This window comes from Leptonotus elevatus, chromosome 4 (assembly GCF_054856555.1).
Source record: "Leptonotus elevatus isolate MCC_2025b chromosome 4, RoL_Lele_1.0, whole genome shotgun sequence".
Lineage (NCBI taxonomy): Eukaryota > Metazoa > Chordata > Actinopteri > Syngnathiformes > Syngnathidae > Leptonotus > Leptonotus elevatus.
The window spans coordinates 920,504-946,596 of record NC_141242.1 but is presented as its reverse complement, the minus strand read 5'-3'; the positions used below and the strand labels follow the sequence as shown (position 1 = coordinate 946,596).

General features: G+C 43.3%; 3 protein-coding genes across 6 annotated transcripts in view; all 3 read right to left on the bottom strand.

Moving 5' to 3' along the window:
- cadps2 (Ca++-dependent secretion activator 2) overlaps window positions 1–13,083 on the bottom strand; it is an 86,317-nt gene extending 73,234 nt beyond the window's left edge. For both annotated transcript variants that reach the window (XM_086073251.1, XM_086073252.1), the window contains exons 1-2: window positions 12,415–13,083; window positions 1,557–1,670 (exon numbers count right to left, since the gene is read on the bottom strand). In XM_086073251.1, the coding sequence (XP_085929377.1) occupies window positions 1,557–1,670; window positions 12,415–12,816 (516 nt within the window). In that variant the 5' untranslated portion in view covers window positions 12,817–13,083. The remainder of the gene's footprint in view (window positions 1–1,556; window positions 1,671–12,414) is intronic.
- Window positions 13,084–13,951: 868 nt separating this feature from the next.
- slc13a1 (solute carrier family 13 member 1) lies at window positions 13,952–23,565 on the bottom strand. The gene is given in 16 exon segments (XM_086073255.1): window positions 13,952–14,209; window positions 14,280–14,417; window positions 16,127–16,288; window positions 17,927–18,040; window positions 18,042–18,195; window positions 18,262–18,363; window positions 18,837–18,935; window positions 19,002–19,121; window positions 19,216–19,358; window positions 19,687–19,786; window positions 19,872–19,905; window positions 20,851–20,878; window positions 21,212–21,523; window positions 22,024–22,152; window positions 22,859–23,007; window positions 23,096–23,565. Coding segments are annotated over 15 exon segments (1,875 nt in total). The 5' UTR covers window positions 22,964–23,007; window positions 23,096–23,565; the 3' UTR covers window positions 13,952–14,074.
- A 355-nt stretch (window positions 23,566–23,920) lies between these two features.
- Window positions 23,921–26,093, bottom strand: part of ptprz1a (protein tyrosine phosphatase receptor type Z1a) — a 47,381-nt gene continuing 45,208 nt past the window's right edge. The window contains exon 28 of one of the 3 annotated variants that reach the window (XM_086073247.1): window positions 23,921–24,831. In XM_086073247.1, the coding sequence (XP_085929373.1) occupies window positions 24,637–24,831 (195 nt within the window). In that variant the 3' untranslated portion in view covers window positions 23,921–24,636. The remainder of the gene's footprint in view (window positions 24,832–26,093) is intronic. The other 2 variants (XM_086073250.1, XM_086073249.1) reach the window with 2 other exon arrangements.

Genomic DNA, 26,093 nt, shown 5'->3' with positions numbered 1-26,093 from the left:
AAAGATTCTAAAAAGTACAAATGTATAAATTTTAACAACTCAAAATTATTATTATTATTTTTTTAAGATCATGCTAATTTTGTAATTGTGGAATGTAATAATTGAATTTTGATTAATCGCACACCCCATTTCAAAGTTGTTGTTTTTTTTAATCATCTTTTCCACAATCTCAAAAATGTTCCTGTCCAAGTACAAAAGCTAAACGAAGACGTCACGGTTGATCTTTTTCGCGCCCGTGACAATTCCGTGGCCTTTGAAAGACGACCTGTGCCATTTCCCACCTTTTCATCAGCTCATCTGATCACCCCCCCTCCCCCCCCCCCTCCTTCTGAGCTCCATTTCAAAAAGCAGCAACTAATAGCGCCATTAATTCTGACTTCCATGACTTCACGCCACATTTCACCATCAAGCAGCTGAGATCGCTACGCAAATGAAGCGCACCTTCGTGTCATACAGAAAAAAAGAACAAAACCCCCCAAAATCCCGTCAGGGCGATCCGGGAGGCCCGACGGTGGCGGATGCCGGCGAGCTGACCTCAGTCACGCCACAAATATCAAACCCTCGCTTTAATCGGCCCCTTCATGTCCTCCTGGCGTCCCGTCGCCATGCCGACCACCGCCAGGAGAAGCAGAATATAGACCAGGATGTGACGGCCGTCTCCAACCGACGTCTGCTCAGCGAGTCAAAGACCGCAAAAATGCCAGACGGTCACAAAAGACTTGGCAAGAAAAATGGTACATCGTCACATGGAAGTGGACAATTCGGACACAAAAAAATTGCTTAATAAGCCACGAACAATAGACATTTATGCGTGTAAATGCGTTCGTGGTCCCGCTATTTCCATTTCAACAGTTAAGAACTATTTTGTTCTCCCTTGCGGTTTTCTTGGTTGTAATTCCAATATCAGCCACTGGATGGCAGAAAACTATTTTTGTGTGACACTGTATTTTGGAAAGAAGAGTGAAAGCAGGAAGTATTTCAAGCTCAGCCTAGTTTTTGCTGAAGATTATTGAACATCTTCAATCCTGTTTTTGAACGCTTAAGAAAGTCACGGCTAAATGCGAAGTCGAAAAAGGGACTTACAAGAAGTCCAGAATCTCAAGGCCAATGTCTGTGACAGACCAAAAATAAAAGAAGAAGAAGAAAAAAAGAAAACGACTGAAAATTGTGTGTTTATTGATCTGAGGAAACACTCCAAGAAGCATCTGATTTTTTTTTGGGCAAACCAGACAAGATTTTCCTTGTGACTGTTCCAGATACAAAGGACATTTTTTTATTTTATTTTTTTTAAATAATAATAATACATTAGATTTATAGGCGCCTTGCTAGACACTGTACAATTTTTAGAACAATTTAAATAAAAGCACCGTTTAAAAACAAAATAATTAAATAAATAAATGTTGCAACTGTCTTCATGTTAGGATTACAGTTAAAGGCAGGTTGGAGATTAGGATTACAGTTCGTTGACATTCTTCATCGTTTCAGGGATTAGAGTCACATTTCAAGGACATCCGAGGTTTTTGCTGAACGCAAAACGTGGGCGCGCGCGGCCGTACCTCGTAGTAGCTCCTCGCGGCGTTGCAGAAGGCTTCGTCGGCCATAATCTGCGTTTCCCCGTTGAGGAAGGCCAGGAAACGCTCCTTGACCGCCTGCAGCTGCTGCCGGTTCACCTGACGACAAAAAACACAACATTTGCAATCCAAACATTGTCCCTGCGAGGCGCCGCCAAAAATCGGAGACGGACAATTTTACAAACCGACAGTTCCGATTCAGGCAACTTTATTTATCCCACGAGGGGCAATTCCTTTGAAGCTTCCCAGTCTGCAAACCCATCAACAATCAGTCCAGCAACAGATACGCGAATAAGCCGCAGACATCACGACACACAAAGCGTGGCAAAGGGGAGAGACGTCCCAAAATCTACAGTTGGAGGACAAAATAAGCAAATCAATAAAAAAGGCCGATACGATGCAACCACATCAATTGATTGAGGACATTTTAATCGATACCCAGCCCGAATGTTTCATCATGCAAAATCCCTTTTTGATCAAAATCAATTGATGACATCATCGGTAGAATATCCCATTCCGAAGCTATGAGCGCTGCAGATCTATTTAAAAGACCAGACACCGAAAAAGCAAACTTCCAACACATAAACACTACAGAACGCCGACAATAATGACACTGAAGGTGTAACAATTAAACTCATTGATTAGCAAGTTCAATTGACAACTATTTGGATCATTGATTACCCAGCATTATTTTTCTATATGAAAAAAAAAAGTTGGGGTGGGGGGGGGGTTATTACGAGAGCTTGATCGTGCACGTGACGCTTTTACTCAGCGACCGACCGACCGACCATCGCTGGCACCCGCGCTCGTCAATTGACAGCAATCGAGTGCCGGCTGCCGGATACAAGAAATATTTGCACAGGTGCAAACGAAATGAACGGTCATCAATCTGTTTCTACATGTGAATGAGCCGCCGCCGCCGCCAGCCGGCAAAATGAAAACATTCTTCTCCCGCTTGCAATGCGGCGCCGTCAAAAGTGCTCCTTGTGCGGCTCGTCGCCTCTCGCGAGCATTCCGAGGACATTCCGAGGAAGTGAGTCAACATTGAGGCCTTTCAAAAATAAAAGTCCACATGGCCAAATTCAGAACCACCGACAAGGGCTCGTCGAAACATCTTCACAAATTCTTGATCTGCCGTGGCCATATTTTAAATTGAACATTTTTGGGAGCAAAGGAGTAAAAAACACACACCATAAAATTCTATTATTTTCAAAACATTGCCAGCCATCTTTCAACACCCACAAAATGTTGCGCCCTTCCACAATATTTGCACCAAAATCATACAAATGGAAGAGAAATAAGAAAAAATGTTTGATTCTAACTCTGTTCTTCAGTGATGAGAAGTAGAAGCTCAAACTATAAAACAAGCAAAACAAGACTGGAAATAATCATTTACAGATACACGACCAAAAATTCATAAAAAAAAAAAAGGGGCCGTGAATTCCGCTGACTCGCCTCAAGTTCGACATTAGCGGCTTTGGCTTTATTTTTATTGACTTTCGTGAGGTGCTGGAAGTCGTCCCACAAAATTCACCATCAACAGAAAATTCACCAGCTCATCATTTGCTGCTCATCTCAAATCTAAAGTGACGCAATGCCGCCATCTACAGGGACCTGTTTTGCATTACAGCAGTTTGTAAACGTCAATTTCACAAGCAGACTGGGCTGGCCTTTAAATGCCGACTGGCTGAAAAAGGCACTCGACAAATAAATTCGTCTGTGGCGGTTTGAATTCCAGTTGACCAATAGAAACCGGACATTCTTTTGTGAGGCCAAACAGGAAAGAATGTGAAAATCTCAAAAACAAACTGAGTCTGATCTTTCTTTAGGAATTTTTGGTGCTTTTGTTGTGACACAACAAAATATTCAGAGGCTGTACAAGATATGCCGGCAAAATGTGCCGGCATCAAATGTGAAGCTCATCTGCTACATTGCGCAGTTTTTGAAACAAATGTTAATCAAAAAGAAAATATTGGCCAGACGTCATTTGTCAGCCGTTTCCCGGCATTGTTCGTCTCCGCCGGCAAAGCAGGAAAGGTTTGCTGACTTTGGCCACGGCGAGAATACAGACGGTTTCGAAAACGGGAAGCGCGTCATCGTCAGCCTCATGTGGGTGACATCAAGAAGAGGAAGAGGAGGAAGAGGAGGGAAGGAAGGCAGCAACGAGATTGAAGAAGAAGACTCGAGCATCACGCAGATAAAAATAGAAAGAGCCCGGCTTCTGCCTCGCCGCCGCCGCCGCCGCCGCGCCACCATTTAATCAATTGTGTCGAGTCCAAAGTCTTTTATTAGATTTGAACCCCGGCGGCGCCGTCACAAAGTCGGACTTGAAAACTCGCCACTGAGCAGAGCGCAAACCTCCACCAAGGAAAAACGTTCCCGATTCCCGATGGGTCCTTTTGACGTCGGCAAACAAAGCTGTGCCAACACTCCAGTCCTGTAGGGGGCGGTGGTAACAAAAACGGCGGCAAATTGCAGCTTCAAGAAAGACACAGTGAAGAATTCGAGAAGTCATTTTCAGCCACTGATCGGAAACTGGATAGCCGAGAGGCCGCGACCTTTGAAAGCATATTGATCCTCCCGAGAAACCTTTCTCGGGATACCGTCCGATACATTTACAGTATCCAAATTGGAGAACATTTAGACAGTACCGAGTAGAAACAGTAGGATTTATAATGTTTTCAATTGGTTAAACATGTCTTCAGACATTTTGCAACTTGCCTTAAATACATGTATAAAAAATGTATACAGGAGAAAACTTGTATATATTTGGGTTTTTATTAAAGAATTATAAATGCGATTCAACAAAAGATGCCAAATCTAATATTGAAGTCGAAGGAACTGAGCCATAAAAGATGAAAGGGGTCTTCAAAGCAGTTCATTGATTTATTTTTTTTATACAATTAGCAACTTCTTCCAGCACCAAACCTTTGGAGATATGAGAATTCCGCCCGACGACAGCGCGTGTCCGCCTTAACAAGTATTTATTTAGACGGCAATTAAAGTGGCGGGATTGTCGCCTCCATTGAGAAGCGACAACAACACTTGCTGCTCGTTACAGACTTTTACTAACTGGGAGGCAGAATCGCATCCTCAGCGGGAGGATCCTTCGCTCCGCATCATGAACTTGCAGATGGCGAAACCGGCGTGCGTGCGTGCGCGCGCGTGTGCGCGTGCGTGCGTGGGCGTTTTATCAGCAGCGAGCAGAAGCAGCCATGACAAACCCCGAAGACAAAGTCCCGACACCAAAGTCGGCACTAAATGCGCCGCCTTTACGACACACACAATATAGAGAGAGGTTGAAGCTTCAAAGCATCAACAATAAGTCGGTGCTAAGGAAGTCAACAATTCCTTCGCAGCAGCAGCGCAGCTTGTATCAACTGTGCAGTCACAAACTAAACATAATTAAAACTGCAACTGCAACAACTGTAAGCTGCTGTCCATAACAATAAGACACTCCATGTTGACCATTAGGAGAAATAACACAGCAGATTTATCAACGTGAGTCGTAGAAATATATTTATACACACACACACACACACACGCACACACACACACACACACACACACACACACACACACACGCACACACACACCACTGTCCATAACAATAAGACATTCAATTCAATTCATGCAAGAGAAAATGAAGGTGCTGTTTGTTTTCAAACAAAAGCGGTTTCCCCGACGACTCGAGGCCACCACGAGACAACCAACGTTGACAGCCGTGACTGACAGCTAGCGACCAGTCATTTTGCTTTCTTTCCTCAACACTTGATGAGAGCAGGATGCAAATGCGCTTTTCCACGTGTGGGAAGGAGGCAAAAAATAGACAACGTGGGGTTTCCTTTTAATGGCGCCCGTTTCAAAAGGAGGACACAAATCAAACGCGCCGCCGCACAAAATGGCGCACGGGAACAAGACGCCGCCAAAATGGATGGCAAACATTCGCAGACTCAAGCAATTACGTCTTCGCCATAAAAGTGTACTTTATACAACAAAGGGTGTTTCGCCGATGCATGTTGTCGTCCTGGGAGAAGAAACGAATGGCTTTCTTTTTTCCACCTTTTTTATTTTAAATATTTGTATTTATTTTTTTTTTTTACAAAAAGCCATGTTTCCAGAATTAAGTCTCACATTTAAATGAGAAAAGTACAACGGCGAATTAGGGCCACGTGTAAATATACATATATATATTTAGAGGGCGCGGGCCAAAACGGCACTTTCTAAAGTGGAAAATTTGCGAGAGAAAAATAAATAAATATCGCAAATTCGTGAATACATTTTTTTTCGGTGGCGTTTCCAAATAAAGAGATAGTAATTGCTTCAGCAGAGATTAACCATATTCGCTCTTTGAAGCGTCGGGCACGGCCAGCGACAAAGACGCCTCGCTTTGTCCAAATGGATGTTGACTTGTACGTTTATGTTTTCAGAATGATTTTTTACACATTCACACATTTCGATATACTTTTGTAAAAGTAGCGAAGTTGATGTGTTGAATCTGCTGCTCTCCGTCATTGACCTAAAGTATGCCAGCTTCTGATTGGTTCGTGTTTCGTCAGCTGATAGAGGATCAGGAAGTGTCGTCGCTCGAGCTGCCTTGCGCGTATGACGAGTAAAGTTTCAATGAAGAAGAAATCCGTCTCCATCCTGCCTTTTCCTTTTATAAACGCTGTCCCTTTCTTCAGAACCATGAAATTTACAATCAGCATATTTTTCCCTTCAAATGATACATTTTCTCAGTTTAAACTTTTGACCTGTCATCTATGTTCTGTTCGGATCAAAATATTGAAATCCGGCACTTCCACATCATTGCGTTCAGTTTTTATTCACAAATTGTACAGTGTGCCAACTTTTTGGGAATACGTGGCCCTAAAACGCCGTCGTACGTCATTTTCTTCAAGAAAAAATACAAAGCATTTTTTCAGAAGAAATTCATCATCCAGACGAGTAAAATCCACACAGGAACCAAAAAGTAGGAATCATTTTGTAACAAAAAACAGTTGAGCCGGAAAGTTGTAGAACCGAGTCGAATTGAATTTTGAAAATGTATCGAGATAGATATCGAATCATCTTTCAGTGGCGAGAAATGTCTTAGAAGGAAATGGCCCATTTTCAGTACTGACAAGTCGATTCAAATGTTTGTAGAATGACAAGAAAAAAGTCCGACTGAGCCGTATCGGAATCGTAAAATCCCATTTTAATCCAAGCAAATCGAATCGTTCCACTTTCAAATTGAAATGTCCTTGAATCGTTTCGCAACCCACATATTGAAAACTGCATTTGAATCATCTTTTGCAATCATCAGAGACGAACGTCTTAACTTGGGAGAAAAAAAAGAGAAATCAGTCATGTAATAATTCCGATTTCTTCCAAGAAAAAAAAAAAAAAGTGTCATATTAATTGTAATCATTGGGAAAATTGTTAAATGCATATTATAAGAAATCAACTGACAAACATTTTCCATTTGTTGGAGGACGACGAAGCGCCCTGGAAGACGGACAGACGGACGGATGAAGTCGAGCGTCCAGAAAACAACATCAAGAAATGAAAGCGTCCTCTGAGACGTCTCGGAGAGGCGTCCGCGCTGTCGTCCGATAAGAAACAGCTGCTGGGGGAATTCCACGGCGGGTGGGCGGCCGGCCCCTGGGGGGCCGCGTGGGCCGCCGCCGCCGCCAGGAAGGGGGGGGGGGGGGAAGTTGGGAGTTGACCAGGCTGCAACAGGAACAAACGCCACAAAAAGACAAACAGGTGCGAGTTTCCACTCAGGTGGAAAATCTTGTGATGACTCAGCACTTGAGAAAATGACCAAGACGACGGCAGAAGCTCCGTTCGCAAGTTGCATTCCGATCGCGACCAAGCTTGTAACTCGTGAATCAAATCGATTCTCCCTTTTGAAAAGTTGTTCATCCATCGCAGCCCCACCAAAAAAAAAAAAGAAAACAATTCATAGTGAGGTCTTTTGAAGTCCTTTTCGAAGCAGAACGCCATCTTACACGGAGCCCCTAAAGTGACACGGGGGCGGCGGGGAAATGAGAAACTCATTAAAACGAGTTACTCCATAAGGACAAAAAAAAAAAGCTTTCTCGCCCTAATGAGAAATAACGAGAAACTTTCTGATTAGGACGAGATTTTTTCTCGTTCGGATGAGAAAGTAGCTCATTGCATGCTAGCATGTGAGACGCGAGAATGACATTTCCGTTTGCATTTCTGAGCGGAAATGAACGTCTTTGGTCCTATTTTGACGAGGGACTTTATTATAAGGACATTGCAAAGACGTCGCCATTTGATTGCATCGGACAGACTTTTAAAACCACTTGAGTCGTGCACTTTTTCAGGTAAAGACGTTTCTCATCCTCACCAGGAAAAAAAGGTTCTATTTAGTATTTTGTAATTGTTCTATATTCACACCATGTCACTTTTGGGGTTTCAAACATTTGGAAAAATAACCCCCCCCCCCCCCCCCCCCACTCGATATTGCGAATGAATCAACGATTATTGTTTCGCAGATTCAAGCAATATGAAGAAAAGTATTCACGATTTGGTGTTAGCACGACGCTAGCAGCGCATTCCGATGGCCGACTTGCTTGCTCGAAATACGTTTCGCATCAAAGCCGTTTTGAGACCCATCCTAAGAATTCGTTGTCGACCAATCAACAGTCAGCAACGAGTGGTGTCAACACCCTCACACCAAATAAGCACCTCCCATAAAATCAACGCCGGCAGTCTGACAGTCGTTTGTTTTTCGGATAAGCGGGTCGTCTTCGATGATCACAAAAGCACACGTTACGATTCATTAGTGGGGTTTCCGACTATACATCTTTTATTGACATTTTCAAGAAATGCGATAATAAAATTGAATGGAAACGCGAGAAAAAAAGAATGCGCCCAAAAAAAGTAGCATAGTGAAAAAAGGAAAATGAGAATTTTGGCTATGGAAAGACCGGATATGATGTCACACGTACATTTGTGGTCCCAAAGCAATGTCGGACGATAAAATACTGTTTGGGGGGACGACAAAACGGAAATCTTTTTGGAATTAAAGAAGCAATTTAAGATGAAAAACAGCAAAGAAACGCTGCGGCTGATCACGAACTACAAAAGCAAACTCATACGACGTCAAACGCGGCGCAGTCGCTTCCTGGTCTTCTTCTTTTAAATGACCGGTGGATCACATCTCTATGGTGTATAGCGCCACCTACAGCGACGGAGTCACCTCTCAATATTATCAAAAGAACAACAGATGGGCAGAAGTCGCATGTCCGTTTTGTGCATTTTCAGTCACTTTGATTAAAAATTGGATGGAAATCTGACAATTGACCACAAAAATTGCCTTTGATGAGATGAAAATGATGCAAGTGCAAATTTGTCTTGGATGTTAACAATAACGTTACATTGAATACAAATGTGTTTTTGAGGTTTTTAACCCAAATGTTGTGTCTTTGATGTTCAAAACATGTCATGAATTGGCAAGTCTCTTCTGGGAAAATCATGCAACGCTCGTTATAGGAAAAATTGTCTCTGACGTTAACGTATGTTTATTTCTTGAAGAGGAAATGGTCTTTGATTTTAAACTCATCGATTGGTCTTGATCAAAATAAAAAAAATAAAAAATCATTTATGTTGCATCTGCTGAAGGCAAACTTCAATATTAGCAAAAACAGAAGACAAATTATCTTTGATGTTTACAAAAACACATTGTCATGTTTGTTGAGGAAAAAACGGATGCTTCTTTTCATTGAAGGCGAACAAAGAGTCACGACGTCGTGATTGAAGCCACGCGGTGTCGTTTAAGAGCAGAAAAATCGATAACAAGAACATCGAGCTCATCGGCGATGGCGCACTTGCGACGCTTGAGCGAAATCGTGGCGTTTAATAGGATGACGTCATGTTGCCTTGGCAACGGGAAATGTGCGACAGTCGTTAGCGGCCGGAAGACGACAACTAAAACGTCTCCCTCGGGAAATAAATGGACGGTCTGACATGTCCACTTGTCGTCTTCCTGCCGCTGCTGCCGATAGCAACAATGACAAAATACTGCATGCGAACAAGAAACTGCAAAAACGGAGAAAGTATCATAGAAAGCAAGAAATACAAAAATAAGCTCACATCACAAAGACAAACTGAAAAATCCGGTACACAACACAAATGTCGCAAACGACACAAACAAGAGATGAAGCACACAAAGAAATACAACAAAACACAAGGAATTGCGCAAGCAACGCTACAAACAACACAAAAACGTTGAAAATAAAACCACAAACTTTCCAACCAACGACAGCTAATGCTAGCAACACAATAAACTTTGCTAACGATATTGACGTGACAAACACTGGTCGCCATTTGCATCAGTACCCAAAGTAGCGCTTTTTTGACGCCGCGTAATGCTAAAAAAAAGTCATCACCACGATCCGCGTGCACGTCTACCTACGCCAAATCTGGGAAAATATACAAACGATGGGCTCAATATTTGGGATTTTGTGGACAATCCCTTTACCCAATGGCGGATTGGACAGTGTGACCTTCATGTGTGACCTTCATGTGCGACCTTCATGTGTGACCTTCATGTGCCAACTTGATCGAGTTGCCCACATTCGCTGAACCGATCGGGGCCCTGCAGATGTTAGCACGCAATGATGTAGCGCTATTTACGTAGCGACACTCGCAACGCTTCCGGCCCCGAGTGCCTGCTGGCAATCAATCCAAAACGGAGCCGCAGGTGGCGTCCGTCCAGGATGCGGCATCACGCCAACAATCGATCCCGAGCCATTCCCTCCCGCTGGGGCAAGCGTCCGTCTCGTTAATTGAATTCTGCGGGTGCGCCCATAAAAACTCCCACGCGCGCCGTCTGTGGCGCGCCAAAGCTCATTTGCATATTGAAATCAGGCAGCGTGAGAGGCTCATTAACGACTTCCCCGGCGGGACGCCGCAACGACGACGCGGCTTCTTCGCAGTCTGGGCCGAGCCACTGAAACCCTGAAGGAGGCAACAAATCAACCTCCGAGAAGACGACGACAGCTAACAAATTGAGCGAAAGGGAAACGCCTTGGATGTCTTCACATGTACATCAACACTTCCATTTAATTACTCCCAAAAAAAAAGTATTTGATGGAATATCCAATATGATGATCAATATTTGATATTAACAGCCCTAAAACAAAGCAACAGTTGTGTTTACGGTAAACAAGCTAACTGAAGTTATCATCACACGATACACGACATCAATAATCCAATCGCAACATGTCATTTATCAAGTTAAACTGTGACTGTCTCTTTCTGTAGGCGTAAAAAGCAGGACTGAAGATTGATTGATTGGACATTCAATAATATTCAGCAAAAACTAGGCTGATCTTGAAACACTTCCTGTTTTCACGTCTTCTTTCAAATTGACATCGTGTCAAACTTGAAACGTGTGCCACCATCCAGTGGCCGGAAGTGGAACTATACCCAAAATGAAGGACAGGCAGGATGAAATTATTATAAAGAAAGAAAGAGAGACAGAAAGAAAATTTAAATAAATAACCGGATAATGGGAGGTTTTATTGTGATGGCACACAAATACAGCAGTGCTTTGAGATACGAGTTTAACTCGTTCCATGGCCATGCTCATAACTTCAAATCATCTTTTCCCATTGCAACAAATGGAAATGCTTTTAATCCGTTCCAATTTTGCCCCGAAACCCAACCCAAAAAGATGTCATGTGTATTTTAATGGAAAAAATAATTTAAAATAGTGCACGTTATAAAATCTGTGTGCTCTATGAAAACATACAAAGATGATATTTTCAAATAGAATTAAGAAGAAGATTAAGAATGAAAATGAATTGAATTCAATCAAGAGAAAAATGGTGATAAAAATCCAACTTAGTTTTCTGATAAAAAGTTGGAACATTATGACAATTTTTCCCAAAATTGCCTTTTTTGTTAACCTGATAAATATGTATTTCTTAAAACATTGAATGTTTGTATGTTGTGACTGTATACTTGCAAAATTATGACATTATTGGTTTTACTATATCCACTATACTATAAATTTCAACTCCTCTTGATAAATGATACGTTTTCCTATAAAAAAAAATACAACTTTTTGGACAAACGTTCTGATTTGACTTTTTGTATGTGTTAATTAATAATTGAACGAGTGTTTTTTCCTTAACTCTCATCTCTGGCAATTCCAACTTTCCTCAAATGATAACTTTATCCCAGCCATGCTTTTCTTTTGACAGTTGTTTGGCTGTTTTGAATAGAGAATGTGTATTTTTCATTGTGGTGACGTCACGACCGAATATTTTTAGAATCAATTAATCTATCAACTATTCAATCCATTCATCAGATTCATTTTTAATTTTGCATGAAAGTGTATTACAAAAAACACATTTTTTCCATGATTACAGTTTATGAATTAGTGATTGGTGTTTATTTTGCCCTTCGTATTCGTATAGCGATTCAAAGAAAAAGGGGGGGGGGGTGATGTTGTCACTGTGTTACCGGTTCGGTGATTGCTTTCCAAAGTAAAAACAGATGTTTTGTAAATGTCTTAAAAGTCTTCTTTCGCGGAGGACTACAGAAATCAATGAAGCAATATTGTCGATATGCTGGAATTCTCATATTGACTCTTGAATTGAAAAGCAGAATTCCCAGCAAGAAACCACCAGCCAAAAAGTAACTTTCTGCTCAAAACTCACACTTGTGTTGACGGCTTCATATGCCGAATTGCTCCCAAGAGCTTCCAAAGGGGAACGATGTGAAAGAAACGTGCGTTCACTCGATTCGCGTGCCAACGAGAGTCAGGTGGAGTCAAAAAGGGCGACTTGATCAAGGGGGGCCCGGCCCGGCTCGGACTCACCTTCTGCTGCCGGCGGGTCATGTCGGTGGGCTGCTTGGCGTTGAACGGGTAAGCGATGCACCTCAGGACGAAGACGTAGATCTGCAATTTGGCTTTGTGCGCCTCTTCCTCGCGCTGGACTCGCTGGCGTTCTCGCGTCTCCTCTTCCTCTTCCTCTTCCTGACCTGCGGAGCCGCCGCCGCTCTGGCCGGCTCCCGCTCCCGCTCCCGCTCCCGCTCCGGCGACGACCGCGGCGGACTGTCGCTGCTTCTGCGGCGGCGTGTGCCGTCGCTGCCGGCCGCCCGCTCGGCTGTCGACGCCCCGCTTGACCGCCGAGGAGCCGTCCGCTTTCCCGCAGGGCTCCCGGGACACTTCCGGGTCGGACTCCCCGCCGGTGTCTTCGCTGGAGGACGGGTCCAGCATGGCCGGTACGTGCGAGTAGCGAGCGACTGTTTGTTCTTCGGATACTTTTCGAGAGTCGACGTGGCCTAAGCAGGTGCGCTCGTCCAACGCGGCCGGCGGGAAGTGTTTCCTGTCTCGCTTGGGCCGGAAGGCGGCTCGGTTCGGTCGCTTTGGTGGCTTGGCTTTGCTCGGTCTGCGCGGCCGCGCACTGTCGGAATGGCGGCGCGTGCACGCCGACTCACAGGTGAGCAACCTGTGGCGGCAGCACACAACTGCATTACTGTGCACGTCCTCAACCTCATATTCGCGGTTCGGCACAAGTGCACTCACTTATTCTTGGATTTTTTTTCTCTTTGGCCATCAATCGTTATTCATTCAAGAAATGTACTTTATGCTTCTTTATATGACTTCCAGGGTAAAAATGTGTGAGGTTCAGAAAGGAGTCATTTAAGTTCATTTGATAAAATATAGATTTACTTATACATTTGTTTCTAGAATTATTCACACATTTATATAGTTTGGTATTTATGTCGAATCTGCTGTTGTAATTCACTTGCGTTTACCTGAAGTTTGCTAGTTCCTGATTGGTTGGTGTTGGTCAGCTGATGAGTTGTGCAGGAAGTGTTGTCGCTCTACACGAGTTGCGTGCGGGGCTCGTACACTGCGTTGTTCCAGAAGAAATTCTACTTTCTCATTTTAGAAAGAGTGTTCCGTTAACCCTCACGTTACAAATGTAATCATAATGGACATCAATTATAGATGGATTTTCGCTATTAGGGGTCCACTGTACTCTCCTGCCATGACTATAGTTTGCCATTAACACAGCTTTCCGCTAACAGCCCAAAAAGAAGAACTTGAAATGTGTTGTTGTGGAAATCGCCATCTTTAGGCGGCTCGATGTTTAATGTAACAGCAGCATCCGGAAAACTCCTCCATCCATCTTCCATGATAGAGCAATACCTTATTGAAACACACCCTAAGAATGTTTTTTTAATAACATTTATGGCACTCGAAAATTTTTCTAAGGTCTAATAGAGTAACAACTGTAATAATACTTGCAAAAAAATATATATATATTTTTTATTTAACCAGACGTGAAAACTGAACTGCGATATAGCAGGGCTTTATTGTACTGGATTTCTTGCATTTATGCTGAACAATTTCTCCAACACGTGTTTATTTATTTATTTATTTATTACAATGATATTGCCCAAAAACTATGAGTTAAAAAAAAAACGACAAAAAAATGAGCAACATAAACGTTTTTGCCAGTGATCCATCACGGCGCGGTGGCGTTGATCGGCGACGCCCAATCGGGATACGTATCCAGCGAGAACAAAGGCACGCCCCAGGTGCTCACGGCCAATAGGACGGCGAGGAGGCCGATCACGTTGGCGCCCAGCCCCGCCTTCACCTGCAGCCGCGGGACATCACGGAGGTCAAGGTGCAAAAGACAAGCGGCTTGAAATGTTTGTCACGCTCACCATGTCTGCCACGCTGAAGCGTCCGTAGGCGAAAACCACCGCGTTGGGAGGATTGGACGCCGGCAGCAGGAAGGAGAACGACGTGCACAACGTGGCCGGGATCAGCACGGACAGCGGGTTGACGCGGATGCTTTCCGCCTGACAAGACATGTCGGGTTGGAAAAATCCATAAGGAAAAAAAGACAGCGCGAAAGGGGACGTTCTCGCGTCGTCAGCGAGCTTCAGGCCAGTTCAACAATTGAGCTAATTGTTGCTGTTATTATCATTCATATTTCAGGTAGGACATGTTTGTTGTTATTTACGGCCGCTTCCTTGTTCCTCATTCCGCCGATGCATATGGAAGAAGAAGAAAAAACACACAACACGTATTCTAGTTTTTTTCTTTTTGGGAAATGCCAGCCTGTGAGCTGCCACACGTATCGCACATGCCAAAAACTGCCATTGTGTGTACAAGTCTTTGCATGAAGGCATCACATGTACACGCATGTCAGAATTCTTAGCATTGTGCGATTATGGAAAAAAAAATATATATATATTAAAAAAGATTTTTCTTTGATTTCAAAACTGCACTACTCAAAACTACCACCAATCCCACCCATGCCGATTCATCCCTGGATAGTAAACATTTTATTATTTACAGTTTTTTTGGGTCAGGTACAAAATGAGCTAAATATCAAATAACATGCGCAATTCAATTTGTTAAATTTTCACTCTGCTGCATCCGCATTTACATACATTCAAACCGTGAATAAGGATCTCACTCACACTTAATTCTCTTTACTCATTTTGGCTATGGTTTTGTTTTTATTTTCACAAGGCAAACCAAATACCGCAGATATCGTATTTTGTGCCACATATCATATGGACATTTGTGTTGATATATAAAAAAAAAAAAAAAAAAAAAAACTTGAATCCTTGAAAACGCAACTTTTTTTTTTACTTTTCTGCTCTATGTAGGATTTTGCCCAAAACTATCTTTACAATTGCCTTTTTTTATTTGACCATTCGTGACTCAAACATCTACTAATTAACAGATTAACACCTTAGCTAACACTTTACCAGATTAGCACTTTAGCTCCTGCAAGCCTCTGGCCAATAGTTTTCAGTAGACTGGATTCGGGTTTGAATTTCCCGCCCTCTGTCTGCAGATGTGACGTCATGCGCGCAATGTGTACATGAAAAAGGAATTGTGCAGTTTCATTTTTTGGCCACAGGTGGCAGTAGTGATTTCCGAATTCAAGTTCCTGCATTGAGCACCTTTTAGTATAAATTGAAAGATCAACAAGAAAATGTAACAAAGGAAAATAATAATAAACTAAAATAAAGGCAACAAAAAAGTATAAATATAAATCAATTCCATATGTTCCTGCTGTGCGGGTGTTGGCCTTTTGGGGGCAGTGTGACGCCGTGCATTTACACGATTGATATTGCGATAAGAGTAGAAGAAGAACACTACACTTGAGCTTTATAAAAATATAACTCGTGATACTTTTCTGAATGCGTTTATTATTTGAAGAAATATCACCCCCGTAAGTCGATGCTAATTTCCTGTTAGCATGCCAATGGGATCCTACATTGACTTTAGCATTAGCTCAAGCGATGTTTTATAAACGAACCATGTTGTCTACGTAAACATGCAATGTGTAGAATTATTTTTCTTGTGTGTTTAGTTTTATAATATCACATACAAAAAGGTTACACGTTTGCCGCGCGAGCAACGAATTGCTCGCTGTGGCGACCCCCGACAAGAAGGAACGAAAGCCGAAAAATCATGATTACATTTTAAGTCATTGCGCAGTTCAAGTGTACATGCGTGTGCGCACGTGTGTGCGCGTGTGCGTGCCCACCAGAGGCGAAAGGATGGGCAGGAATATGGTGATGGTGGTGGCGTTGCTGGCCAGCTCGGTTACCATGGTGACGATGATGCAAGCCACGGCCACGGTAGCCAATGGAGGGAGGTCGCCCAGAGGGGACAGAAGCTCCGACACCCACCGGGACAAGCCGGACTCCTACACACACACACACACACACACACACACACACTTGCATTGGTTTTCTCCTCATGCATATGCAAATGAGGCCTAAAGGGCCTCAAACGAGTCCGACCGGTTTTGTTTGCTTACTTCCTGCTCGGAGGCAGCACACAGCAAGCACGCGCAGCCTCCCTCTTGTGGACATCACAGGCAGTACACGCGCGCGTACATAACGAAGTGAACAATTCTTGGAAAAAGATGGCAACATTTTTCCAAGTTTCTTGTCAAACTAAACAAAGATTTCCATGTGAATTAAGCCAAAGCACATGCTAGCTTCATGCTAACAGATCTTGGGAAATGCCATAGATGTGCTAAGGAAATTAGCATCAAAGTTGCAGTAGTTGTAAGCCATTTAGCAACAACACTTACTGGAATCTATTTTTAATTCTCTCGTGCAACTTGCTGAGCTTGACCATCTTCATGTTTTTTTGTTTTATGTGTGTGTATCGGTATTATAGTGCCGTCTGGTGGCCAGAAGGAGAGGTTCAATGTCAATGGCTGCTGAAGCATGAAATCATGATGCAAAAACGGTTTAATTCTTTACATTCGATTCAATTATACTCTATATTTTGATTAAGTACAATATTGTGGAACACTATTTTTCTTCATAAAAAAAACATACATACATATTTTTGGTTGGTGTTTCTCTGGATTCATCATTACTTAATGGATTAATGGCATTTTTTTTCCTGTTCTGTTGTGGGTCAAAATGACCCACTTTCAAGTTAAAGAACAAATGTTAGCGTTTCGCTAACAAACTTGACACCAACAGAGAATTTTTTCCTTTTTAAAAGGTACATTTGAACATATTTGCAATGAAAACTGTTAAGATGCTTTCAAAACATTGAGCATATCCCGGGTCCGTTTGACCCGAGAGAGTTTTTGTTGTTGTTGTGAAACTTCACTTCAACAAATGGTTAAGTTTGATTTATGGGCAATGAAAACGGTTAAGTTATAAACAATGTTTATTGGGTTGGTTTGGGACTATTAAACATTGCGGGTCAAATTGACCCATTTTAAGAGTGAAAAAGTATAAATATATAATAAAAGTATGAAACCTCTCATCGACCGACAATTAAAATGCTTCACTTTGACACTTTGATTTTTCAATTAAATATTAAATGTTCGTCCGGAATGCTTTTGGAACGTTAAATATAGCCCGGGTCAAATTGACCCATTTGAAATGAAGCTACAAATGAGTAGGTTTTTGCTATGAAACTTCTCATCTATAAAATTGGTTCACTTTGACATATTTGCAATTCGAATGATTACTAATGTTTATCTTGGAACATTAAACATAGGCTGGGTCAATTTGACCCGGGCTACTCATTTGCATTTTCAAGTTATATTGATGATGAAACTTTCAAATATTTGGGATACGTTTCCATCATTAAATCAAACCGGGTCAAATTGACCCGGGAACATCATTGCTGTTCCTGAGAAACTAACCTAAATGAAACTCCTCAACTCATTCCAACATAGTTCCTTAACATCAAGATGCCATAAGATGGCGCCACTGAAAACAGAGTTTTTCAGAGAAAAACAGAGGATAAGTTCCCCAAAAATGATTTGCAAATGCCGTAGCATGAATATGCGCGGGTTGACTCTACAGACCTTCGTACCTTCAGCCAAGGCGAACCCTCCGCCCACCAGAAGCGATACATTCCACGGCATGGACGCCTGAAACTCCTCCCACGAGATCATGCTCTCTGGATGGAAAAGGCGTCATCGTCATCGTCATCATCATCATCATCATCGTCATCGTATTCCTTTCTCCATTCATGTCCTCACCATATTTCCGCGAGGGTCCGTGGGCGGGCACCAGGAAAAAGAGGACCCCCAGGACGAGAGCCACGGTGGCGTCGGTCATGTAGTCGGCGTGACTGCGAGGCGGAGACGAGCAAAGTCAGCGGCGGGAACGGACAAAATGGCGGCAAGGACCAACTCACTGAGGGAAGAAGGCGGCCCAGCCCGGAATGAAGCCCGGAGATCGCGTCAACCACAACAAGACCATCAGGCAGAAGACCGCCTGCGTGAACATCTCCTGACCGCTGAGCACACGGATGAACGTGTGAATCTTTGCGCGAATGGATGAGTGAGTCGTTGATGACATGAATGGATGATGGAAGGAACAGGTGACGTCATGATAATAATCAGGAATTAATGATTGGTTGATTACAGAAATGAATAAACATAAGCATGAACACATGAATGGATGAATGATGAACATGAATGGCAAAAATGAACGATTGATGACGTGAGTGGATGAACAGTGAACTGATGAGAACATCATTTTTTGAAATGTGAAATTAGGATGTGAAGCAACAATTGGTGACATGAATGTCACAGCATGAATGGATGAATAAACAATAACGCAACACAAGTGTTATGATCAGCCAGCGATGACATGAATATATGACTGAATTTATGGAAGGGATGAATGAAAGAACAATTGAAATATTGACCGGATGAACTGATGAACGGATGACGACATTAATGCTAGAATGAATGAATGAGTCCTCACCTCATGGGCCCAAGCGCTCTGTACTCATCCTGAAGGACTTTCCTGGCGGCTTCTTCCCTCTCGGAACGCCGTCCTCGGCATCGCCACAGCGACCGAACGCTACGTTGGGTGGCAGACGACAGTGAGCGGCTAACGCTAACGCTAACATCGCAACGCGCGACTCACTCGCGGCTGATGAAGAGCCAGCAGAGCCACGCCCACGTGAGCAGCAACACCAGCACGCTGATGGGCAAGCACAACGCCAGCCAGGTGCCAAAAGTCATGCAGTTGCATTCTGGGTAAATCCTCCACCATAGCGACGACGGCAGCAAAACACAAAGCACATATTTCAATCGTCTGCTTTGAATCTTTCATCCGCGTGGCAACAAAGACGACTCACTGCCGAAGATACTCGGAGAAGATGAGATTGGGCGACGTTCCCGGCAAGGTGGCGATGCCGCCGATGTTGGAGGCGTAGGCCACGCCGATGCACATGGCCTTGCCCAGCTGCGGGGCACCAGGGGGCGCTGTCACGCACGCCACCTGACAGTCGGCGTTCGGGACATTCAGTGGATCAGACGCTGCTCAATTGAAGGCTGCGTTTGAAAATCCAGCCCCCAAAGCCAGTTTCACGTGGCGCGATGACATTCGGGGGACACGTCTGTCTTAAGCAGACCCACAAAAAAGTCTCAAGAAGCCCTGCTCAAAAAGTCACACAAAGTCCGCCATTTTGTTTTGAAGCGACCCTTTTAAGGCTCATTTTTAAGGATCTTTCATTCCAAAATGCAGCACCTGAAGCGAGTTTCATTTGGAACGAGACGGAAACAGAAAAGATGAATTTGCAACAGCTCGTCGCATCGAGTTTTTGCACCTGAGAGACATCTGATGACGATGACGATGATGACGATGATGATGACGATGACGATGACGATGATGATGACGATGTTTCATCTGGAAGTTTCTGCTCATCCCTGAGAAAAAGAAATTGCAAGATTTTGTTTTCCTGAACGTTCAAGCATGACAACAACAACAAACTATTGAAGAAACAAAACGTACCCCACAACTTCATTCTCCTTCTCGACATGGACTTCTGCATGTGACACACGCACGCACACGCACACACGCGCACACACGCGCACACACACGCACACGCACACACAGACGGAATGAATGCCCGCATTGTCGTAAATCATTTCATGGCAATCAGCATGAGAAATGAGTCATCCTTCGCACCTGCCGCACAAAAACAACCGAGACGAAAACCAAGCCAATGATTTGGTAGGAAAATTGGCTCAAAAAGTGCTCATAAAAGAAGATCATATTTTCCCTCTAATAACTTCTCTGTGTAAAATGTACAGTAACTAATTGTCACAAATAATGGACAAAAAAATAAGAATGGGGAAAAAAAATCAAGGACGCGTCTGTTCTTGTTCCTGCACTCGCTCGCGACTCCGAACTATTTTGTTGACTTTTGGGATTTACTCAAAATGGACTGAGCGAGAAGCGTGCGGGATTGATAACGATATGAATCAATGACGTCGATGCGTATCGTAAGAATGGACGGGGACGGGTTACGAGCAAGTCGTGGCTTCGAACCGTCAGCCTTTCTTTCCGACGGCAATGCTGAAAACGACGCGATCGAAAAAATGAATACGACCAAACAAACAAACAAACACGACCCAATTAGTCAAAATGGTTCAACAGTCCCTGAGAGACGCGCAAGTAGAAAAACATCCGGTGAAGAAACTAAACGCCTCCCGCAAATCGTCTTTATGGCGCTGCGTGTTGTCCACTTCAACTTTCATGCATTTTTGCTTGAGGCCTTTTCTCAAGAAAGACAAGCGCAAAGTTGGTCAACATTCCCGAGAGGAATTCAAACGATATAATGGACTTGATGAATTACAAAAACAAAAAACAGTCATGCGGGGCGAAAATACGCTTGCCCCACATGACATTGTCGTTCGGACCCGTTTCAACTCTGTTGTTAACCAAAACAGCAATTAAGAGTCCTAATAAACATTTGTCTTGTGTTTACCGTCCAGTTTCAGGTGGCGGTCGTGTCCCTGCTCGGGCCCCGCGTCGGCCCGCCGCTCGGGCCCCGGGTCGGCCCGCCGCTCGGGCCCCGGGTCGGCCCGCCGCTCGGGCCCCGGGTCGGCCCGCCGCTCGGGCCCCGCGTCGGCCCGCCGCTCGGGCCCCGCGTCGGCCCGCCGCTCGGGCCCCGCGTCGGCCCGCCGCTCGGGCCCCGGGTCGGCCCGCCGCTCGGGCCCCGCGTCGGCCCGCCGCTCGGGCCCCGCGTCGGCCCGCCGCTCGGGCCCCGCGTCGGCCCGCCGCTCGGGCCCCGCGTCGGCCCGCCGCTCGGGCCCCGCGTCGGCCCGCCGCTCGGGCCCCGCGTCGGCCCGCCGCTCGGGCCCCGCGTCGGCCCGCCGCTCGGGCCCCGCGTCGGCCCGCTGCTCGGCTCGCCCCATGTGGCAGAGGACGGCCTCTGCGATGGGCATCACCATGGTAACGGCAGACGTGTTGTGAACCCACATGGAGAGGAAGCCGCAGGCCGACATGAAGCCCAGCGTCAAGCGGGCCGGCTTGACGCCCACCGCGGCGACCAGTCGCAGGGCCACCCTGCGGTGGAGCCCCCACTTCTGGATGGACGTGGCCAAGCAGATGACGCCCACCAAGAGCAAGTGGAAGTCCTTGAAGTACGCCATCGCCACCTGGTGGCCACATCAATTCATAGCATCAGATCTGCTATTTAGGAGGACCAAAACTAGAAAAAGAAATGACTTTGACATTTATTTTTTAAATCTCCTTTTTTATTTTTACTTTATATGCATTTTGTTTTCATTTCCATTTTCGAATGATATTTATTAACTTAATGCTTTATTTAGTCATTTATTGTAAATGTGAAAAAACTGCGACATCGCTGCGTGGCGAAAACACACTAATATTGGCTACTTTTTTTTATTTTTTTATTTTCTTATATTGGCTACTTACGTACACTTCCTGTATATCCAGTGCTTACAAAACTTCCGTCTTCCGTTCTGCATTTGACGCGTCAAGTAACGACGTCATTCAGAAGTACAAACGCGTCACAAGGAAATCGTCTCGTGTTCGGAAACAGTCAACATGTGCCATCCCGTCGCAAATGTCCGCGCGCGCGCTCTTACGCGCGTGCTTTTCGGGAGCGTACAAAAGGTGGGAAGGTGAGCGTGACCTGCGATGACGTCATGATGCCCAGAGCGGGAAAGAGGATGGCGGGAAACATGGCGGTGATCGGCAGCGGGATGACCTCGCTGGTCCAGAAAATGGCCATCAGAAGAAGAACGAAGGCGCAGCTGGATTCCTGACGTGGCGGGAAAAAAAAGACAAAGCAGGTCACGTGACTGAAGAGGACGAACGAATCTGCCGTCAGTCGAGTTGCATTCATTTTTCTTCTCCTTTTCATCTCCTGGTTTTGAATTTGTTTCCATGCTTTAGTTTCCATATACACATTTAGACTTTTACTTGCTGTCAAATTTCGGACATTTTTAATTTAATGGACACATTATGGTCATTTTCTGCCTCTCGTCTTGCTGTTTTGGACATTTTATGCTCGTTTTCGGGTTTCTTTTTGAACGTTTTCTTTTCTGTCTTTTCAGAGATTGATTTATTTATTTATTCAATTCCAAAAGATCTTATGATCATTTTCTTTTCTTTTCTGTTTTTTTTTTTAATTTCAATTCTGACATTTTTGGCAATTTCGTGGACATTTTATGGTCACTTTTAAGTTAATTTTTAAAACTTTCCAACTGCCTTTCATCTCTCTTTTTCTGACAATTTAGAAATTTGGACTCTGACATTTTTTCAATATTCATTTTTTAAGTCTAAATCATGAATTCCTTTAAAGGGACAATGAGTAGAATTTTTAGATTTTTGCAATATTCATGCATTTGTGAAAATATGAAAAAACAAATATATTTCTAGCACTTTTTTTCTTTTTTCGAGAGCCACGTGTTCATTTTTCGCGGCAACGAGCGGATTCCAAACATGATGATGATGATGATGATGACCTTGGTGGCAATCAGGAGAGGAAGAGGAAGCAGCAGTGACGGCGTGGCCATGATGAAGAGCAAACGGCGATAGTTCCACGCCGCAGCTCGCAAGCGCCTCCACATCCTGCCGTCTGCTTGCCGCGCTTCCGGTCACGAGCGCATGCGCACTGCGGGGACGAGGCGCCTCTTAAGCCAAGTGGCGCATTTTGCGAAACAATCCAGTTGAAATGCGCAACGCGAAGGTTCCGGTCTTACCTGCGGCGACGTCGTCCAAACGGGCCGAAAGCTCGGCGGTCTTCGCGGCTTATCGCCTTCCAGTTAAACAGTTGCCCACCCGATGACCTTTGAACTTTGTTGTCTCCCACGCTTGAAGAAAGTCAGCACCGGAAAAACCGCAAGCCACGCGGAAGCCGTTTCCTCACAGGCGACATGTTTTCTTTGATTGACTTCGAGACTTCATTTTGTGTAAATGGAGCGAAGTGGGCAGACGAAATGTGGACGCGCGCACACACAAAACCCCTCAAAGACCCGAGGCTGACATTTGAAAAGGGAGTCAGACGCCGTCACGCCCCGTTCAAAGGTCAACGGCACCTTTTGTGTTAGGCACCGATTGACCTCTTTTTCTCTTGACTTTATTTTTTTAAATTTATGAATAGCTGTAATCATCTGCAGACTGCGTACTCGGTCGGGTTCGAGTTTTTTCTCTCTCTCGCAAATTCTGCAAGTTTCTTTCTCATGAGTGTTTCTTGCGAATTTGACACTTTATTAATGTTGCTTTTTTTCTCATAAATGTGTGAGCTTTTTGGCCAATAGTGAGCTGAGCAGGTAAACTCTTTCTCAAATCAAATCCATATTTTCTTGGCGGGCTAAACATTTCAGTTTTATTTTTCTTGGAAACAATTTCACAAGTCTTGACAGTCATAGTTTAAAAAAGACAATTTAGTTCAGAAAATTGGCATTTGTGGGGGGAAAATTATTTCTTTTGAGACTTAAGAGTCTTATTTGAAAAGATAATTATTATTATTATTTTTTGTGTGAGGCAGTCAAGACGATTCCAATTCTTCAAAAACAAAGTGTTGGCTTTTTTCCATAAAAGATGTCATGAAGCAGTTTTAGGAGAAAAGCTCAGTTTTTATTTCTTTATTTAATGGGGAGGGGAGAATTGAGTTCACCCAAATTCTTAAGAAAATACTTTCTTTTAGAAAAAGAAACACGTTCACTTTATTTGTAAAAAAAAAATCCTTTTGTCTATAGTTGCTCGGGAGACGAGAAGTCTGATCATTTTTCGTAAACAAGACATTAAAAATGCATTTTTTTTCAAAGGTTGTCGCATTATCTCACAGCCACTATTTTTCTTTTGCCAGGAAAAAAGTATTTTTATGGCAAACGAAAGCAGCAGAGGACAAACAAACAGAAATAGATTTGTTGCAAACTTGCGTCCGCTAAAATAATAATAATAATAATAATGAATCAAGTTTGGAAAGAAAAGCCTTTGACGAATGCCTTCAAGAGAACAAAAATTGCTGCAGCAGAAATACAATTTGTTTCTTGGAGGCCAAAAATATTCTTGACACGAGAAGAAGAAAAGTCGCTCTTGCTGCCGTGTTGAGTTTTTGTTGCGGCCGCCAGTCAATACGCAAAAACGTGTTAGTTGTCGTCTGGTCGTCGCGGCGACCTTAAAAAGTCACCACAGCGAGTAAGAAAAGCAAAGGCACGATTCGAAAAGATCTCTTGGCGAGCAAAAAGGCAAGAGCGAACTTGCTCAAAGTTTGTTTTTGTTTTTCTCGGTCGATGGATCACACGAGCGAGTCCAAGCCGTCGGGCGAGCCGCGGCCTCCCGGCAGCACGGGGGCGCCGTTGCGCTCCCGTGCTGTGGCGCTCCTCCTCCTCGGCCGGCGCTCTTCTTGGTCGTCGTCGTCTTCCGCCGGCTCTTCTTCTCGCGGCTCGTCCAGCGCGCTCAGCAAGGCCTCGTACAGGAACGCCAAGCCGTCCTGACCGCAAAACGCAAACACACGATTGCGCTCAAGCAAAGCCACGCGGCCGCTGATGGCGTTCCCGCGTGGCCGGCGCGTTGGCAAAACGTCGTCCGGTGTCGGCAAAAAAGTGCCAAATTGGCTTGCTGAGGAAATTTTGGACAAAATACTTGACATTTTTCTGTGTGTGATTCAAACAAATCACATTTGAAAAAAGTAGCTTTGCTGAAAAACAAAGCTGAATTTCTTGATTGAAAAAATATTTTGGGTGACGAACAGAATATCGGTTTAAGAAATGTAAAAAGTGTTTTCTTTTTTGGAATTTCTTTCAAATTAGATTGTTTTTGCAATATTGCAAGATAAAGTCTTTTTCAAAAATAGCAATACCGGAAAAATTTTGTTTTTAACAAGTAAAATGTAAAAATCAACAAAACAAAACAAAAAAATACAGCTGAGCAAAAAAAGTATATATATTTTTTAAAAACATGAATTTAAAATATCTTTTTTATTTGTTTCGAATCATTTTTATTTAAAAAACTCATTCTATTTTTCATGAAAACACTTGCGAAAAGTCTTTCTTAAGGTTACAAACAAAACAAAAAAAAAAAAGGATTTTTGTTGTTTCAATTTTACAGGATAGCAAATTGTTTAATTGTTATATTTAAAAAATAAATATTGTATTTTTGAGTGAAAATACTTATACTGAGAAAAGTATCTTTCTTAATGAAACATAAAAAATTAACACATTACCAAAGTAGATACAAAATAAAATAATAATCAAATATATAAAATAAAAAATATATATTAAGAATAATATTAATAATATCATATATTATTATTAATAATAATAATATAACATATATAATAATAATATCCATCCATCTTCTTAACCGCTTGTCCTCACAAGGGTCGCGGGGGTGCTGGAGCCTATCCCAGCTGGCTTCGGGCAGTAGGCGGGGTACACCCTCAACTGGTTGCCAGCCAATCGCAGATAATAATAAATAATATAATGTATACATGTAAAAAAAATTAATTATATAATTATTTTTTTATTATATAAAAAATGTTTTTTGTTTTAAAAAGTTATGTTTTTTTCAATTGTAGACATGTAAAAAAATAAAAGTCGTAAAAAGTCAAATGTTTTTGCAGTTTTTTATAAAGCCCTTTCCTTGCAATATTACTAGAAAAAAAAGTCATGTTTGCCCCCCAAAAATTGTACATCAAAGAAGTCAAGGACTCCGAAACGTCAACATGCTGCAAGCCAAAGAAAAAGTGCGAGC